The 21,005-nt window shown below is 41.8% G+C and overlaps 1 protein-coding gene across 1 annotated transcript in view; it reads right to left on the reverse strand.

Moving 5' to 3' along the window:
* The window catches only part of AFF2 (ALF transcription elongation factor 2), a 494,373-nt gene that overhangs the window by 123,001 nt on the left and 350,367 nt on the right, over positions 1-21,005 (reverse strand). Inside the window, 2 exon segments of the mRNA XM_054719638.1 lie at positions 3,079-3,116; positions 20,802-20,898. Of these exon segments, the coding sequence (XP_054575613.1) occupies positions 3,079-3,116; positions 20,802-20,898 (135 nt within the window).

Consider the following 21,005-nt stretch of genomic DNA (forward strand, 5'->3'; position numbering starts at 1 on the left):
ACTGTTGAAGGTATTATAGATGTCCCTTTTTGACCCCGTTCCCTTCCCCTCCCCAGGCCTTCCCACACTATTGTCAATTCTTGCATAAAAAATCAAGCCAGTAAATAATCAGAGGCAGAAGAGCTAGAATAAACCAGAACAATATGTGACTATTTTACATGTGGCATGATTCAAGAATAAGAGACTGAACAACTTGGTCAGTTAGAACACACTTCTGATCTGGTACTCCACTAGGGTAGAGCCACCAGTCTCATTAAACATCCAGACCAGGCTCCTGCAAGGACTGTTTTCTGGGATGTGTCCAATTTGTTTACTTGTTCATTCATTCAGAGTACATGTATTGAACCCTTACTCTATTTGGGGTCCCTGTGCACTGTGTATAACTGAAATTCTCTGGCAGACAGCAGAAATGGAAAGAGAACCACTATACATAAAACATTTTAAAACTCCACTTCTGCTCTGCTGTCAGGCTGTGTAATTGAGCCAGGCTCTGGAATTTCTGTCCCTGAGTTGAGGAGACTTCTTTACTTAAAGAGCTCCAATGGTTGTGGCTAGGCAAGTGAATTAGATATTGTGAGTCCGAGTGTAACAGGACACCCCAACTCATACTGAGAACAGTATCTTATCAAATTAGAAGACAATTCTAAGCCTCTACCAGATGATTGATGTAGGCTTATTACTAAGCAGATTTTCAAATATATTTAAAAGTATAAATCTCCATATTCTATTAGTAATTATTTGGCTCTTTTAGTTTTCTTTTTTTTTTTCTTTAGAATATTCCTTAAAGTGATAGTCATTAGTTAGAGTCGCACTGTAAATTAATAAGAGCTCTTCCTATATAATAAAAGAGTAATATGCAAATTGACCATCACACCAACACACAAGATGGCTGACCCCATGTGGTTAAAGATGGCCGCCCCCATGTGGACACAAGATGGCCGCCATAAGATGGCCAGCCTGGGAGGGCAGTTGTGAGCAATCAGGCCAAAAGGGGAGGGCAGTTGGGAGGGACCAGGCCTGCAAGGGAGGGCAGTTGTGGGCGATCAGGCCTGCAGGGGAGGGCAGTTGCGGGGGACCAGGCCAGCAGGGGATGACAGTTGGGGGGGACCAGGCCAGCAGGGGAGAGCAGTTAGGGGCTACCAGGTTGGCTGGGGAGGACAGTTAGGGATGACCAGGCCGACAGGAGAGGGCAGTTAGGGGCCAATCAGGCTGGCAGGGGAGTTGGTAGGGGGTCATCAGTCTGGCAGGCAGAAGCAGTTAGGGGCAATCAGGTAGGCAGGCAGGCGAGGAGTTGGGAGCCAGCAGTCCTGGATTGTAAGAGGGATGTCCGACTGCCCGTTTAGGCCTGATCCCACTGGACAGTCGGACATCCCTCGAGGGGTCCCAGATTGGAAAAGGTACAGGCTGGTCTGATGGACATACTCCACCCCCCCATGCACAAATTTCATGCACCGGGCCTCTAGTAAAAATATAATTAGCTGTAGGATTAAATCCTCATAAGGAGCAGAGAGAAAACTAGTCATACTTTCCAGCCACTAGAGTATGATCTAATGCAGCTCCATGTACTACCAATGGGCAGCCTTGTGTATGCCAAGATGGAGGTTGGGACTCACTTCCTATTGAGAGGGCTTGAATTTGGAGGTGTTTGTCCCATTGAGGGCCTATATTTACATGCCTCCAGCACTTGTCCCATCCTTTGTGACCTGGGGGACACATCTTCATGTGGGTAGACCAAAGGGGGGCATGTGCAGTCAGACTAAGGGAAAGATCACCAATGGCTCATTCAGGGACTACAGTCCTTGCCTTGGCCTCATTAGCACCATGCTCTAATTGATGAGGCTCACCTGTTATGGGCTCAAAGCACAGAAGCCTTCTGGGCATAGATAGAAAGGAAATCAGGCTGCAGAGAAAATTAACCCCTAACTGAACACCCAGAGAAAAATGCAGCATCTAAAAGTACTTCCATAGGATGAGTACAGCATAATACATTTCTAGATTACAAATGTCCCAGAGGCTACAGAATACCAACAAGGAATATTCTGTGGCTTAAGAAAAATTCAACTTGAAAATAAAGTACATCAAACCTTTTGGGAAAAGAATTAGAATTTACATTTAATGGTATGCTAAACACCACCCTAGTGACTTGAAAAAGTAAATTATTTTCCAAAATACAAGCAGCCTTCTTGTCATTGACATTAGCTGATTCATTCTCCCAGAGACTATTAAAAATAAATGCACTCCTCTTTTCTATATCAGGTACCCACTATAATGGAAGATAGCTGAGATAAATTAACACAGTTCCTAAAGATGTGATATTGCCAGACCTATAGTAACCCAGCAGATATAGCAGATCTTCTCTAGGCCACATGACTAGGAGGACGGGTATGAAACATAACACTGCAATCAGATGTCACAAACCCAAATGACAAGACATACACCCTTCTTAATTTGAAAATCTCCCTTCTGGAAGAGACAGGATGTCTATATTTAAAAGACTGCTGTGCACCTTGTTTATAATTGAAGAGTATACCATAAAATTCCTTAGAAATAACTATCTGTTAGCTAGAAAAACTTATAGTTAAATATAGTACATGAGTTTTTCATTAACAGAGTCATGAGGCCTTGATGCCAAGGTGCCGAACCTCCCCCTCATGGCTGTAAAACACTTGGCATATTTTCAGCTATTTACATCTGTGTCATTGGTCCAAGATTTGCAACTAAAATTTAAACTTTGTAGCATGTGCAAAACCCAAAAACTCAAAGTACTATGCATTGAATATGATTATAATAGTATTTGGCAGCTACTCATGGATGGCACATATTAATTTATGTAAACTGGGTACAATTTAGGGCACTTTGGGATAACGACCACAGGGGGAAAACAAACAAACAAACAAACAAAAAAACGCTGGTCCTGACTTATTGGAGGTATTTTTGTTTGTGTGTGTGTTTTCTGTTGTTTTTAAATTGTCATGAATGGAGATTAACTCAAAATCCAACGTCTCTTTTATGACTATTTTTTCACATGCATGGAGTACATTCAAATTAAAATTTCCAACTAATAAAAAAATAACTTACTTCACAGGATTATTCTTAGGTTTTGCCTTTTCAACAGCCTGTAAACAGAAGGAAAAATGAAATTAGACAACATTGGCAAGCATAACCTTTGCAACTAGTTACCAAAACAATAAACAATATAAAATGTTCTTCAGAAAGATAAGGAGCTAACTGAAGCAGGCTGCTGGAGATAAGCAGACTGTAAACACAGAAAGCAATTTTACTCTCCCAGGGAACATGGTTACATGCCTAAGTACATATTTTAGACACAGGCAGGCATTGTCAGGGCTGCCTGGAAAGTTCAGCTGTGTCCATAGGAGTAGCATTTAGATTCACAAGAGGATTCTCCTCTTCCAGCCTTTTCATTCTAATATTCCTCTTTGTTGTCCTCCTTTGGTTTTTATGACAGGAGGGGTGGTAGATGTAGAGGGTATGGTCACTGGCATATCTTGGATTTTAAGGTCTGTGGTAGGGAGCCACTTACCCTGCATTACTACTGATACCTGGCTGCACCTGCATGGTGACAAAGAGGCTAAATTATCCATTTCTAAAATAATTTTTATTAGCAGACATTAAAACAGGGCAAGGGATGACCGAATGCTCAGATCATTGTACTCCTGTGGAATTTTTAAGAAAATACACCAAATCATTGAAATGAGAAAATCTCTGGGCCTCTCGGCCTGCATTGCCTCAAACTTGGAGCCTAGTTCCAGTTTATTGCTGAACTCATTGATCTGTGTATAGTCCATTTATCATTCATGAAAAGAGTTAGTGATCTTCACAGTATTAGAAGAAACAACTCAGATCATCTGTCAACAGCCTTCTGATTTCTGTTTCCCTCTCCACAGGGATTACATCTCCTTCAATTATTCTGGAATTAAAATGTTGCTAAGCAACACAGCTGGGATGATGATGGTAGAATGGCTATAGTCTATCAAACTGTTTAAGCACCTGGAGGTTTTAGTGATGATTTTTTTTCATACTTTTGTACCATAATTAGTTAATCAGAACCAAACTTGTACTTGCCTAGACTTTTTGAGGCTATAGAATAATATTTAATACTAGAGGCCCGGTGCATGAGATTCATGCACGGTGATGTGTGTCCCTCAGCCCAGCCTGCACCCTCTCCAATCTGGGACCCCTTGAGGGATATCTGACTGCCTGTTTAGGCCCGATCCAGGACTGCTGGCTCCCAACTGCTCACCTGCCTGCCTCCCTGATTGCCCCTAACAGCTTCTGCCTGCCAGCCTGATCACCCCCTAACCACTCCCCTGCCAGCCTGATTGATGTCTAACTGCTCCCCTGCCAGCCTGATTGCCCCTAACTGCCCACCCCTTGCAGGCCTGGTCCCTTCCAACTGCCCTCCTCTGCTGGTATGATCACCTACAACTGCCCTCCCTTGAAGACCTGGTCCCTCCCAACAGCCCTCCCCTGCTGGCCATCTTGTGGTGGCCATCTTGTGTCCACATGGGGGCAGCCATCTTTGACCACATGGGGGTAGCCATGTTGTGTTGGAGTAATGGTCAATTTCCATATTACTCTTCTATTAGATAGGACTAGGGGCCGGTTTACGAAATTCGTGCACTGGAGGTGGGGGGTCCCTCAGCCCAACCTGCCCCCTCTCACATACTGGGATCCCTCAGGGGATGTCCTACTAATGGCTTAGGCCCGCTCCCCACAGGGAGTGTACCTGAGCCACAGCCTGGCCTCCCTTTGTGGGAGGCAACTGGGCTGATCAGGGGAAGGCACCAGCCCCATCACCCCGCTGCTGCAGCCACTGCCAGTCACCACAGCCACCAAGGTGTTTTCATCAACATGGACTCCTGTCCCTTCACCAAGAAAAAAAATGACAACTTTCTTTAGGCATTTTCAAGATGTGTCTTTCATAGGATATGCATTTCTTTCTTTATTTTTTTTTTAAATTTTAAAAATATTTTATTGATTTTTTCACAGAGAGGAAGGGAGAGGGATAGAGAGTTACAAACATCGATGAGAGAGAAACATCGATCAGCTGCCTCCTGCACACCCCTTACTGGGGATGTGCCCACAACCAAGGTACATGCCCTTGACTGGAGTCGAACCTGGGACCTTTCAGTCCTCAGGCCGACACTCTATCCACTGAGCCAAACCAGTTTCGGCTATTTTTTTTTTTTTTATCCTCACCGGAGGATATGTTTCCATTGACTTTTAGAGAATGTGGAAGAGAAAGGGAAAGACAGCCAAAACCGGTTTGGCTCAGTGGATAGAGCGTCGGTCTGCGGACTGAAAGGTCCCAGGTTCGATTCCGGTCAAGGGCATGTACATTGGTTGCGGGCACGTCCCCAGTGGGGGATGTGCAGGAGGCAGCTGGTCGATGTTTCTCTCTCATCGACGTTTCTAACTCTCTATCCCTCTCCCTTCCTCTCTGTAAAAAATCAATAAAATATATTAAAAAAAAAAAAAAAAAAGAAAGGGAAAGACAGAGAGAAACGTCAAAGTGAGAGGAACACTTTGGTTGCCTCCTGCATGAGCCCTGATCTGGGCCCCAGCCAGGGAGGAGCCTGCAACCTAGGTACATGCCCTTGATCAGAATCAAACCCAGACCCTGATGTCGGCAGGCTGAGGCATTATCCACTGAGTCAAACCGGCTAGGGCAGGATATGACATTTCTTAGCCCTCCAGCAGCAGATATTTGTTTTTTTCTCCAGAAGTATGGTGGAAAAACCCTAGATCACCTTTTTGGATTCTTATTACCCAAGTTACTAAGAATATTACGAGTGGCATACAGGAAGCTTAGCCAATGTGCAGTCAGAAAAGATGTTTCCTCTATAGTTCACATCAATCGCAGGCTGGGCCCTGCCCAGGCCTAAAGCCTCTGGCCAAAGCTTTAGGCCTGGGCAGGGGCCCTCCAGCTCCCTCTGATCACCGGCTCTGCCCCTTCCCAGGCCTGCCCAGGCTGAAAGCCTCTGGCAGAGGCTTTCGGCCTTGGGCAGGGGACCCCCAGCTCCCTGCAATTGATCGCAGGCTCCACTCCTGCCCAGGCCTCAGGGTTTGCTCCTGCCCAGGCTGAAAGGTTCCGGGGGTCCACTCCTGCCCAAGGCTGAAAGCCTCCCTTTCAGCCTTGGGCAGGAGTGGACCCCCAGCTCCCTGGGATCGCAGGCTCCGACTCTACCCCCTCGTTCTGATTGCAGGCTTGCTTCTGCCCAGGAGCCCCCAGGCTCAGGCCCTTCCCAGGCTTCTCTGGGCCCACATGGCCTTACTTCACAGTGACCTGGGTGCCAGGATATTCCTGGGACACAGGTGCTGGGCACCTATGTATGCAAATTAACCACCATCTTCTTTGGGTTAATTTGCATACTCACTCTGATTGGCTATGGGCATAGCAACGGTACGGTCAATTTACATGGTTGTCTATTATTAGGTAAGATAGAGGCCTGGTGCATGGGTGGGTGCTAGCTGGTTTGCCATGAAGGGTGTCCCAGATGAGTGTGGGGGTTTCCTTGGGGCGTGGGGTGGCCTGGGCAAGGGGCCTGTATTGGTTTGCAGGCTGGCCATGCCCCCCGGCTACCCAATCAGAGGCCCTCATATCTGGGATTTATTTTTCTTCTATAATTGAAAATTTGTAGCCTTGAGCGGAGCCAAGCCTCCTGCTTGCTCCATGGCCGAAGCCATTTTTGTTGGCATTTATTTATCTTCTATAATTGAAAATTTGTAGCCTTGAGTGGAGACTAAGGCAGGCCAGGGCTGCAGGAGCTTGGCTTCCTCCATCGTGGGGGGCAACTCAGCCTCCTGCTCTCTCCAGCTCTGTGGCTGCTACCATTTTTGTTGGGATTTATTTATCTTCTAAGATTGAAACTTTGTAGCCTTAAGTGGCGGCCTTGGCCAGCCAGGGTGTGCGGAAAGCTTGGCTTCCTCCATTATCGGGGAAACCCAAGCATCCTGCTCACTCTGTGACCGCAGCCATCTTGGTTGAGTTAATTTGCATACTCACTCCTGATTGGCTGCTGGGCATGGCTTTTGGGTATAGCGGAAAGATGCTAATTTGCATATTACTCTTTTATGAGATAGGATGGGGCGTACTAAAGCAGCACTTAGACAACCTCAGAGTTCTTCAGATCTTTAAAAAAGTATCCAGTTGGAGACATTCTTATTTATTAATCTTGGACATGGGCGAGGGCTAAGAGAATAAGATCATACTGCTGTAAATTATAAAGCAGAGGGAACAGCTTGTAACAGAGACAATTTATAATATAACATTGGACTTGTTTTGGATGACCAGTGCACAAGCATGCTGAACCCTTCTATGCATAACAACAACTCAATGCACCTTGAAACAATTTTTTTTAATGAAACACTTCCCAAGTTTAGACATTAGTGCTGGAGATCCAAGTCCTCTTCTATTAAGTCTCAGGTTCTATTGCTAGGTAAATACCCATCAATTTATATGGCTTGATAGGCAAAACTTATTTTCTCAACATCTGTGCCTAAGGTTGAAATTTGGCAAGTGGTAGAAAGTGAGAAAACTAGAGTGAGATAACAGGTAAAAATGAGGAATATGTGCCTGGCTGACCCAAGTTATGTCTCACATGTACTTAGGATATTAATGCCTGTCCTGGTAAAGAATACTGAAACAAAGAGGCTGATGCTGTTGAGGCCCCATGCATGGGATGTGTGCACTGGTGGTGTGCGTGGCCTGCGGGGATCGGCCACTGTGGGAGTGCTGCTCATCCCAGTCAGTCAAGTGGTGCTCCCACTCTGGGAGCACACTGACCACCAGGGGGCAGCTCCTGCGTTGAGTGTCTTCCCCCTGGTGGTCAGTGCGCATCATAGTGACTGGTCGACCTGTAGTTCTTGTCATTCTGCCATTTGGTCACTGGGCTTTCATTATATAGGATTGTTATTCATGCCAAATTCACAAATTAAACTTTATCACAGGTATATATGTATAGGGACAAAACATAGTATACATAGCATTTGGTACTATCAATGGTTTCAGGCATCCACTGGGGGTTTTAGAATGTAACCCCTCAGATAAGAGGGACTACTATACATTCATCTTTGTCCATATTCATGTAGTGGAAAATACAGTAGTCTTTCACATGTGTTTCTCCTCACTCTCACACCACTACCACACTCAGAACACTTCTGATATCAGATGTATGAGGATTTTTTCCCTTACCAAGCAATTTTCTGTGACACCAGCTGGGTGTCCTACAATTTAACTCAATTCTGACACTATATACCTGGAGATAGCATCAGATCCTATAGGTTAAGGGCTCAGTCCCACAAGACTGACCCCGCATTTCAGTTGCCAGTTGCAGTCCAAGTTGTCACCTGTACTTCAGACTTGTGGACTATAAGAGGTTCCCATAGTCCCCTTCTCAGGTTCAAATAATTGCCTAGAGTGGTTCACAGAATTCAGGCAAACAGTTATTTGTGTATACCAGTTTGTTAAAGGATATGGTAAAGGATACAGATGAATAGCCAGATAAAGAGGTATATAGTGTGAAGTCTGGGGTGGGTCCCAAGCATAAGGACTTCTCTACCATCCCAGTTGTGGATGTATTTGCCAACTTAAAAGCTCTCCAAACCCCATAGGCATGATCAATTATTAATTCAATTTCCAGCTCCCCTCTCCCCTCTCTAGAGAAGTGGGGAGGGGGAGAAATAGGGCTGAATGTTCCAAGCTTCTAATCATGGCTTGGTCTTTCTGGTGAAGAGCTCCCATCCAGAAGCCTACCCAGAGTTGACTCATTAGGAAAACAAACAAACATTCCTATCACCCAGGAAGTTCCATGGGATTCAATATCTTGCATTATCAACTTGGGTGCAGACCAAATATTAAAACAAAAGGTGCTCTTAATGTTCTTATCACTTAGAAAATTACAAGGGTTTTCAGAGCTCTGTGCCAAGAAGAGGGGCAGAGACTAAACTATGCTTTGTTTTATCTTACAATACCAAATACCAACTGACACTGTGCCTCAGGGTCCTTACTGGCAAAATTAGGAAGCTGGAGTAAAGACTCTTCATGGTCATTTTAAGGTCTGGTATCCTATATTTTAAAACACACACAAGTATTTAAGTATACAGTCATGTTTGTAGCACTTAACAGCAGTTAAGTCAATGATGGCATCCTACCTAATAATAGACAAATATGCAAATTGACCGTACCTTCACTATGCCCACGATTGGCCAGGAGGTGTGGGTGGGTGGGACTCGGGGTGGCTGGGGTGGCTGATTGGGCCAGCAGGACGCTGAGCTCGCGTCACCAGTGGTGGTGCGAGCTCAGCGTCTTTGCCATGGCTGTGCTACGGCACAGAAGGGGCCTCTGGGGCAGCAAGCTCACGTCCCGTGCGGACTATCAAAAGCTCCCCCATGATCATGCACTGGGCCTCTAGTAAGATTATAATTGAGCTGAAAAATTCCTATCCTCTAGTGACCTCATAGCCATTATAACATTGTAGCACAACATATTACTCACATGTTTGTGGTGATGCTGGAGTAAACAAACCTACTGTGCTGCCAGTCATTTAAAAGTATAGTAATATAATCATGCACTGTACATAATACATGATAATAATAATAGACAATTATGTTACTGGTTTATGTATTTACTATACTATAGTTTTTATAATTATTTTTGAGTGTACTCTTTTTACTTATAAAGAAAAACTTTACTGTAAAACAGTATACTGTATTCTGCTCACAGCAGCCTTATACATGCAGCATCTCTTGACTGCACCATTTCCCCTTGTGCTTGATTTAATCTTGTGTTGTTTGGTCATCATGGTCCTTAAACATTAACACAATGAGGAAATCACCTAATTATGCATTTCCCCGTTATTAAGCAAAACATGACTATATATACATATGTGTGTATACTATATATACACATATATATACACACATATATACATATATATATACATATAGACACATATATGTATACATATATGATTCAAGGTTAAATATGGAATCTGAATCCACTTTCATTAGGAAGAAACAAAATTTATTAGCAAGTTTTAAATGTTTATATCTAATATTCCAAAGATCCCTATGAGATAATTCTGAGAAATACATTGTTATCCCATGCATTTTGGGAGTGTCTGCTGCTTTTATCTGCCCATACACTTGAATTTTGAATAATTAACATTGGATTGGTAGCTAATCTCAAATGTTAACACTTCTTCTGTTAATTACAGTGCTTATACTTATGCCCTTTGATTTTGCTAAATAAATACAAAAAAATAATATAGCTGTTTAATAATAAGACAGATTCTGTTTTACGTTAAAGACAAGAGCATGGTTGTTTGTAGCCTGCCTGGTATCTTTTTCAGCAGGTGGCAGATATTTGGGGGACAGAGTAAAACATTCCTTGGGCCCTAAACCAAATCCCTAGTAAAATTTTCAAAGCCAGAACATAAATTTCAAAATCTCACATTTTCAGTTTGGCAAAGTGCTTTATTACACAGCTTTCACTAAAGATGTTCATGTTGCTCCACTACATGCTAGAACCCTGATTAAACTCAAGACTTGGAAACTTTCAATAAATGTATGTACATGTTACATTGCCTGAGGTTTTTTAGCTGATAATAACTTCAAGACAGAACCTCCAGGCTTCAGCCATGGATTTGGACCCAAATTGGGGTGATGAAGAGTCCTAAGGAAAAGAATATGCTTCTACCAAACAAGTAGGGTGATTAGAGTGGAGAGAGGACCAATGATGTCTTGCCACTTTCTTGAACCCAGGGGCAGTGACAAAGGGAAATATGGTGATGCCTTTTCCTTCCAGTACTTTGATTCAAATTAGTTTAGTGATCCCCAGATTCCCAGGGGTGGCTGCTATTCTCCCTGTGATCCTCTGTACAGAGCCATATATGTTCCACGTGTTCTTTGTGGGGAAAAAAGGTTGTGGTCATTCCTGTCCTACCTGAGAGCTATCTGTTCTCAAGTAACAGATTATATACATTTCAGTTTCTGTTTGTTCTTGGTGGAAGCAGCACACCCTCACCAATATCTAAATTAATAACATTTTGAGAAAAGTGTTAAGCAAATCAAAATAACAAAATTCTCATAGATGGATAATTCACAAAATGTAGTGAGCATTAGCTAGTATCTGGTCATCCTATCTAATAAAAGGGTCATATGCAAATTAACCATCACTCCATCACAAAGATGATGGTGCCCAGTCCTCATAGCCCCACAGGAGTCCCCCAGTCCCTGAGCGGGGGGGGGGGGGGGGGTGCGGCCGCTGAGAGCTGGCAGCATGAATTGCCTGGCAGAATGCTTGCTTCGTCGCCATGGCAATGAGGCAAATGTTCCGTGTCAGGCCGCGGATGGACCTCTGGGCCATGGAGAGCCTCTGGGCAGCAGGTATGGAGCAGCCAGGCCTCGCAGAGAGATACTGGCACATGGATTCATGCACAGGGCTACTAATCAGTCATAAAGAGCACAATATGTACAACATTGTGCTTCTCTACATCTCTGTGTGCTCAAAGCATAGTTTTAGTTTACAATATAAAGGCAATCTATGGAATCACAAATCAAAATATTTGGTACTAAAAGTAGAATACCTAGTTATAATGAAAAAAAATCAGTATACATGTTTCTAAACAGACACAAACTTGCCTGGAGCATTTTAAAAATCACATTGTATGAGCCCTAAGAAGTTTCATATCAATCTAGTCTCTATGCTAATACAGCCAAATAGGGAACACAATCTTGTGAATATGAAGGCCAATGCTATTCTATTAACCTTATATGTTATCCTACTTACTTTCCTGTCCTCAATGAATAAATTAAAATATCCACTCATTCTCTAATTCTTAGATAGAGTATGATAATGTAATTATTTTATTCAGCTACATTCTGCAGCTTTCACAGCCAAACTGGATCATTTTGGGGGGCATTTCAATGAAAAGCAATGACAGATAAACTGTTTACATTAAAAGACTCTATCAAAGTTATTTTGCACTTGGTTTCATCCTAATCCATCTGCTGTTTCTATAGCTCTGACAGGCTGTGTATGCCATTTTAACATTACTGAAGAGGCCTTCCCCAGCCTTTCTGCTGTTAACAAAGTAAATGGAAATTCAGGTAAACCTTGGGGAGGTACCAACTTGTTGAGCATGAGGAGGGAGAACTATGGCTAAAAAATAGTAACAATTACAACAGGGAAGGGTATCTGTTGTCACAACAAATGCATTCACTACAGCATGTCAACTTCAAAAAATCCAGTTGATAGCAGGAGTAAAAATTATTGCATATTTTTCACTAGCAAACTTTAAACATAAAAGTGGGCTTGAATTTAAATTGGCTCCTATGTTTTCAAAGTACAGCATGCATCACAGGTATAAGGAACACATCCCAAAGCTGCCAGAATATTCTGATTTTCTAGTACCATGGAATTTATCTCATTTGAAATTATCAAATAACAGCCTATCCTATAAGCTTGCCCAACAGTAACCATAAAAACAAACAAACAAACACACAAAAATAAATGAACTATAAAACCAAAATCAAGAAACTGGTTTAAAAGCCAGCTGTTTGTTTGAGGTAATTAGTAATCATTAGACAAATAAAATTAAGAAGTGTAGGGGAAGAGCTAAAAATACACGTTTTTTCTGTGAATGTTAACATCTTTGAGGTGCAGCTCTGCTACTAGCATCTAGTTTAAATGTTCACATATACCCAGTAAAATGCTTTCAATTTTAATTAAATGCACTTTTCTAGGGGTATCAGGACAATCCTGAGGCAGAAAAAAGAGAGCAGCTTGGTTTCAATAAAACTGCATACATTGGAGCTACCTACAACAATGTATTCAGACACAACCCATTAGAATAACTTTGTGCTCAAAGCAAATTGTTCAGTTGTTTTTAAAGCACCAACATATCACTCCAAGTTTTATCTAGAATCTTAGCTGAACCTGGTCACTAACTGAACACTTCCAGCCATAGTATCCATTTTCCAAATTTCTAACTGCACTAATTAAGTCATCTAAGATGCTGGTCTAATTCAAATTAATAATAAGACAGGATAAATATTAAAATTGCCTAAAGGCAGTTTCTAATAATGCATATTTTTATTATCTTTATACTTCTAAAATCTGTTGCTTCTAATGCCAATCAGATTATCCTACCTAATAAAATGGTAATATGCAAATTACCATCACTCCACTACACCCACAATTGGGCCGTTGGGAGGCTGGGGGCGGGACTTGGGGTGGCCAATTGGGCTGGAGTCCCCGCCCCCCGTTCCTCCCGCAGGCCCCAATGGCAGGTGCTGTGGGAAGACCCATAGGGCCAGTGGAAGGAGCCCGTGGCGGAACTCGGGGTGGCTAATGTGGCTGCCAGCACCAGTTTTCTGCCAGCACCAGTTTTCCTCTGGCCACCCGCCACTCAGAGTGCCTCCTGCCAGCGCGATCAGCCACCCGAGTTCCTCCACCACCAGGCTGATCACTCTTGTGGTCAGAGGAAACGGAGCTGGAGGAACTCGGGGTGGCCGATCGCTCTGGTGGCCAGAGGAAACAGTGCTGGAGGAACTCGGGGTGGCTGATCACGCTGGCGGGAGGCGCTCTGATCAGCGGGTGGCCAGAGGAAAACTGGTGCTGACGGAAAACTGGTGCCAGCAGCCAGGTGAAGGAAGGTCTTTTGCACGAAACTTTGTGCAATGGGCTTCTAGTTAAGTCATAAGAGAGCCATGCCAAGATCTAACCTGCCCTCAGAACCTAAGCATCATAGGCTATCTTGCCACCAAATTATAATAATAGACTACATGCTTTGAACTGTGTAAATCAAGCATCATGATACCATTCAATGGAATATTAAGCAGGTGTTTACCAGGTTCTATGAATATGTACTTGAAGGAGCTCTGAAGTGTGGTCAACATACATTCTAGAAGCCTTTGGAATAGATCAAATTGTGGATAGCTTAAAATTTTAAAGACAGCAATTTTAATAAACCTGTCAATACAATTTCTTTGTTATTAAAAAAAACATTTGAGACTGATTAGGCTGCTTATATTGAAAGAGAAGCATTAGGTCTGTATCTTTAGATCTTTTATTGAACTGTAAGCACAACATCAATAACTGCATCTCAGCTGTAAGTGAAAATTGATTCCAGGTTTAACCCCTCATTTTCATGGGTTCTTTTAATCCTGAGAAACATAAGAAGAAAATTTTGACCAAAAGAAAAACTGAAAAAAAGGAAAGAAAGCTGAAGTTTCAGGGCTATGGAGTTAATCTGTGCAGAGAACTTACACCTATGAACTCCCAAGAACTGTGTCTTACTGGATTATGCCATTGCCCCTCAAAAACCCAGTGACTCATCACAGCATCATTGCTAGCTCTAAATAACTTGCTTAAAAGGGCAATTCAATAAGTATTATATAGGGATGAAGGCCAGGGTTGTTTTTTTATATATTATGCCAAGATTAGCATCTGAAAAGTAAAAAGTCAGTCAGCTGGCTAATTGACATCACATAGCCCTCACATCCCAAACATATTATTTTATTTTTAAAACAAAAGGCCCAGTGCATGAAAATTCATGCACTGGAGGGGACGGTCCCTCAGCCTGGCATGCCCCCTCTCACAGACCAGGAGCCCTCAGGGGCAGGAGGCAACCCGGTGATCAGGGGAAGGAGACGCCCCATCACACCTCTGCTGCTGCCACTGCCAGCAGTGCAAGCCTCAGCCGGCCCTGGTTACCTGAGCCTCAGGTGGCCCTGGGCAGCTGGGCAGCTGAGCAGCCACCATCTGAGGCTTGCCTTCACCTAGGGCCAGCCCTGGGAAGCTGGGCAGCTGCCATCCAAATCTTGCCTGCACATCAGGATAGCCCTGGGCAGCTATGGGGCTCAGGGTACTGGGGGACTCTGGAGGCAAGTGCATGGCAAGGCCTGCCACCTCGGCAGGGCTGAGGGAACTGGGCACCACCATCTTGTGGCTGTGGGAGCTGCCATCTTTGAGGGCATGGCCGTCAATTAGTATATTCCCTCCTTATTGGCTGTGGGTGCCACCATCTTTACGACAGCATGAGGGTCAATTAGCATATTCCCTCTTTATTAGATAGGATATATTTTTTATGGATTTAAGAGAGGATGGAAGAGAGAGATAAAAACATCAGTGATGAGAATCATTGATCAGCTGCCTCCTGCACACACCCTACTGGGGATGGAGCTCACAACCAGGACACATGCTTGACTGAATCAAACTGTGACCTACAGGTTCATAGGTCAACACTCAACTGCTGAGACACATCAACTGGGCCCAACCATATTACTGATATCCAACTTTCAAAGAATGTATTGTAACACATATGTTTATGCAGGCACTAAGTATAAAACACTGCACCCAATTCAAATATTGTTCTGCAACATTCCACAGTCCAATGTCATCTTCAAATGACTATTTCCCATTCAGGGGGAGCTCCTGAGAGAAAACCAAGGTGAATACAGCCTTCCTCCAGAGTAGAGTGAGAGCTCAGAAAGCAAAAATAAAAACAATAATAAAAATTCATGACTCAAAAAAAAAAATTCATGACTCAACACACCACTCACATCAGTCCTTAGAAGAAAAACTATTTTTTTAAAGACATGTAAAATAAATAAATAAATAAATAAATAAATAAATAAATAAATAAATGTAATTTCCCTGGAGGACTTGGTGCAGTGTCATTGGCAATTTGGCCTTTCTTCCTGTGATGTCTGGTTTAAAACTTGTCAAGTCTCAGAGGGGAGGAAAGGTTGTTCACATTTAGTGGATGCCTTTGAAGGGCCATTAGGACATTCATTCCAGTTCCTAACAGATCCCTATGGACATCAAATCCAAACTGAAGTTAATATCTTAAGGGTCCATAAGAATGAATAACCAGCATTTGTGTAGTGCTTATGGCTTTAAAAGCATTTTCTTATACACAATCTTCATTTGATTCTTACAATACTCCTATGAATTGGACACAACTGGTTTATCATAGTTTATTGGTGGGAAATCCAAGACTTAGAGATATTAGGTGAGTTGCACAAAGTCATGCAGCTAGTGTATGATAGAGTTGGATTTATGCCCAGGCTTCTCTATTCCAAAAATCATGTTCTTAATGACTACACTTATGAATCCTCATGGCCAGGTACACATACTAGAAGCTAATAAATGTTAGGACAAGACAGAATCTTTTCATTCAAGTTTGCCACATACTGGCTGTTTTCCAGGTAGTTAATTAAGCAGCTCTCTTTAATATCCCATTTCTTACAAGAAAAGGAAAGGTGATTGATATAGAATCTCAAAGAATAGGAGACATTTTACATTGTTATTAGTATTACGATGCTGCTGCTCCTGCTGGTCATCATCATCATATAAAAAAGTGGTGAACATTTACTATATGCTAATCATAGTTTCAAATGATTTTGCATATTTTCATTCACTTAATTATTGAATCATCACTATAACCCAATGAAGTAGCTGCTATTTTTATCTCCATTTTCTAGACACTTTGGTCTTAAGTTCAAGTTCACCAGAAAGTGGCAGAGCCAGGATTATAATCCATTCGGTTATACACTGAATTTCTTGCTTTCTATCCTATACTGTGCCAGCACTGACACACCAACTTAGAAGACAATATAGATATATCTGCTTCCCAAATAGTCTCAACCGAGAAAGCAAAATGCAATAGGGAATGTAGAGAGAACACACAAACTTTTAACGAATAATTTCAGGGGGGGAAAAGTGATAACACCCTGAAATTATTCGTTAAAATTTTGTGTGTTCTCTCTACATTCCCCATTCCATTTTGCTTTCTCAGTTGAGACTATTTGGGAAGCATGCTCCACTTTCCCATTTGAATAAATAATACTTAGCATTTAAACACATCCTAATTATTCTATTGGTGTTTGTTTGTGTTTAGCATGGCTAATACTGCTGTGGAGGGTGCCAATGGGGGCAGGGAGATGAGAGGTTGTTCTGATTATGAAATACTTGGGACTAAATGTCAAATTAGAAATTAACATGTCTTGATCCTGTATTTCATTTTCATACATGCAATGAAATCCACTCTTTTTGAATTTGTTATGTTGCAAGCCATAGCATAGGGTCTCAGAAGCTTTTTGGAAAAGAGTGGTGTGTACTCACTAAACCTGAACTATTTGGGTCTCCTTAGGTGAATCCAGGTGCAATGATTATGGGTGAGATAAGTTGAGGATATCTCTAGAAAGCTAATAGCTTTTATATTGGAGTATGGCTGTATGAATGTAGCTACTAGGTTCTGGGAAATTTTCTAAGTATAATGTCAGCTCCAACCAATGGCGTGATTTAACACACCGATGCATTTGTTTGTATGCTTTTCTCCCAATCATCCTGCCACAAATAGAATGATTCTATAATGCTTTAGCTTATACAAGAGGCCCAAACTTACCTTTAAGTTTTTCTGCAAGGTTCAAATGAATCAGAGAACCTTGACTTAATGCCTGGCTCAGAGAAAGGGCAACTCCATAAAGTGGGAGCTCTTAGCACTACTGCTGATGTTGGAGAGGTATGAAGGTCCCAATTATAAGATAAGATAAATGAACTATAATGTCTATATGGTACTATATTACTTTGCCTTAAAAGAAAAAGATTTTTGCAGTCCTTCAATAAGTTAAACATAGAATTACTATATGATTCAACAATTTCAATTTTAGGTGGAAGAATTGAAAAAAAAAGATAAAATTCAAAAGAACTGAAACATGTATTCCAATGAAACTGAGATACAAATCCTCAAATAGCTAAATGGTGGGAACAACCAAAATGTTCAAGTGATAAATGGATAAATAAAAGGTAGTATATCCATAAAACAGAATATTATTTAGCCACAAAAAGGAATGCAGTATTGATACATGTTGCAACATGGATGAACCTAGAAAACATTATAATAAGTAAAAGAAGCCAGTTATAAAAGGTCACATATTTTATGACTTCATTTATATGAAATAAACAAATCCATACTGACAGGATATAGATTAGTAGTTTCCAGGGGCTGAGGGAATATGGAAATTGGGAGTAACTGCTTAAGGTATGTGGGATTTCCTTTTGGAGTGATGAACATATTCTGGAACTGGTGATGGATGCACAGCCCTGTGAAAGTTTTAAATGTCACTGAATTGTATATTTTAAAATGGTGAGCTTTATGTTATGTGAATTTTATACAACAGAAAAATTACTACACACAGGTTCTCTCTCGGTCTTTAGCCTTCCTGCCTTTTAACTAGTCCCCAAACTCTATAAGAAGGTTTCATTTGCAAATATCTGTAACCTTGTGCTCACTTCTTGCTTTCTGGACACAGTTAAGGGGAATAAATTGTCATCTTGCCTTACTTTAGATATTCCAGTTCAACCCTCTACCCCCTTCATATAATAACCTTTGTTGAGGAAGGCATGACTGATCTAGGGCAGCATGCCATAAAAATCTTCCAACTCATCAACTGGGAATATCCAAGAGTGGCAGCACTTTCACAAAGTCACCCCATACATGCTAAAAACCCAGATGATCTAGGCCAACAGACTGTATGCCATTTCTCCAGATAAATACAAAAAACTACAACTTGAGAAACTAAGATTCAGATTGCATACATGCAATGATATAGAGAGGAAGTCCACGTGCAAAATATACCTTTACATTGTTTAAACATTTCCATTAAAAGGTAATGTTGCATCTGTCAGAATAAATTATCTTAGATTATTTTGTTTTATTTAGCAATACAGTGCTCTTGTCGTTGGCATATTAAACACAAAAAGCAGGAATGGCAGACATTGGAATTTAAACGTGCATTTTACAGTTGCTTTTAAGTCCATGACTCAAGTAGGAGAGGGACTGCTTGTATTCTGTATATTAAATGTACTATAAGCCCCTGAGAGACAATTGTGTTTGTTTTTGATAAAGCACCAAAGTTGCAAAGATTCAGTTTTTACATACTGTCAAAAATGTAAAGCATTTTCCCTTTCTTGAGCACACCTACACCCTTCTTCTCTCTCAGCCATGCATCTCCTAAATTATAAGTGTCCCCAGGAAACTTACAACCAAGGTATCAGTGGGAAGTGGCAGCTCATCCAGAGCTAACACATTGAGCCTATCTCCAAGGACCATTTTCTATGACTTTTCAGTGAGCCAAAGCAGCCCAGCCTAGGTTCTCTCTTGTCGCTTCTTCTATGTTATGCATTTCCTTATTTCACTGTCCCCAGCTTTATTTTTTAATTGATTTTTAGAGGGAAAGGTAGAGGTAGAGAGAGAGAAACATTGGTGAGAGTGAAACATAGATTGCCTGCCTCCTGCATGCCCCCTACTAGTGATCGAGCCCACAACCTGGGCATGTGTTTTGAAAGGGAATCGAACTAGGAACCCTTTGGTGCACAGGACAACGTCCAAGCAACTGAGCCACACCGGCCAGGCTGCCCAGCTTTAATAAATGTACTCTCAAAAAAATGTAAGCAGAAAGTGAAAGAGAGGAAAGTATTGGCCACGTAACATTGAAGATGTGTTCAATTTTAAAATTATGCAGAGTAGTAGGAGTTATGGTGTGACAAACAATTGTAGATGAGAATGGAGTAGGTGAGCCCTGAGAATTTTTCCTAAGCTTTTCTTTGCAGTTTCATCACAACATATTTAGTGATATGGAATTCCATATTTGCTAACTATCTTGAAATACCAGTGTATGAGCATTCCTTAAGACAGTCTGGTTTCAGTTTTATAACTTAGCAGACTTCACTGTAGAAAGAACTTGGTTAGGTATTGGCTTTTAAAAAACAAAGGTAGTGCTCGTTTGTGCAGCCCAGTTGATTGAGCATCAATCCATGTACTAAGATGTTGCTGGTTTGATTCCCAGTCAGGGCACATACCCAGGTTTTAGGCTCCATACCCAGTAGGGTGAGTGCAGGAGGCAGCTGGTAGATGTTTCACTTTCACATTGATGTTTTTCTTTCTCTCCCCCTCTCCCTTCCTCTCTTTCTAAAAATCAATAAACTATTTTTTAAAGGTAGTCCTTCTGTGTTCCTAATGTGCGGTTACAAGCACAGCCAGAAGGACCCCACACGCAATACAGTTCTCTGCCACAGAGAAAACACACACGCATTCATTGATACCACACACTACTTTGCCATTCTCATGATTTATAAAAGATACAGTACTTGGCCTTTTCAAATCAAGAATCCAGTTTCATTGGAAATGCTGAAAACACATATTTTTGCCATCTAGTTTAATAGTAAGTACTGTAAATATTTGTAACACAGAATGGAAGTTGCAGGGCGTCAGCAAACTTTTGCCAAATGTCTTTTGCCTGAATGTTCATGAAAGCTGCAAGATTCTGAGTACTGATTCTCAGCTGTGTTCTGAAGTGACACACCTGGGAAAGGTGAATGGAGTAATCACTATTTTATTTTAATTAATTAATGAGCACAGGCTCTAAACCTCACACTGAAGTTACTAAAGTTATAGCTCACTCAGGACAATACTTAGCCCAAGAAAGGGACAGATGATCTCAATTGCTTACTAAAAATGAATATTGTGTATGCCAAAGAAGAAACAGAGGGAAAAGATGAAAACAGTTTTCAAGAGCTCAGCATCTCTTTAATTTTAATGGAAGTGTAAGCTGATCCAACCTGTTCCAGAATACTATGCTTATCTTTGCTTCTTTCCCTCTCACCAAAGACCAGAGATGAAGCAGGGCATACACTTGTGGATGACAAAACCATTCCAGTTCCTTTTGCCCCCACCCCTTAGGTCCCAAACCAAGCCCTAAGCTGTTCCTACCTGGTAGAGCTCAGTGGCAGTACACTGAGTAGTCAAGGTCTTCACAGGCTCAAGGTCATCTTCATCACTGCTAAGCTTCAGGTCATCCTCAAGCATCCTACAAAATAAGCAGAGTGGTGTTCATGTGTCTTTTAGAAAGTGTCTTTTATAAACCATTTTCAGATTCATGTTGCAATGAGGATAAAATATTGGAGCTACAATCTG

Source organism: Eptesicus fuscus, chromosome 1 (assembly GCF_027574615.1).
Source record: "Eptesicus fuscus isolate TK198812 chromosome 1, DD_ASM_mEF_20220401, whole genome shotgun sequence".
Classification (NCBI taxonomy): domain Eukaryota; kingdom Metazoa; phylum Chordata; class Mammalia; order Chiroptera; family Vespertilionidae; genus Eptesicus; species Eptesicus fuscus.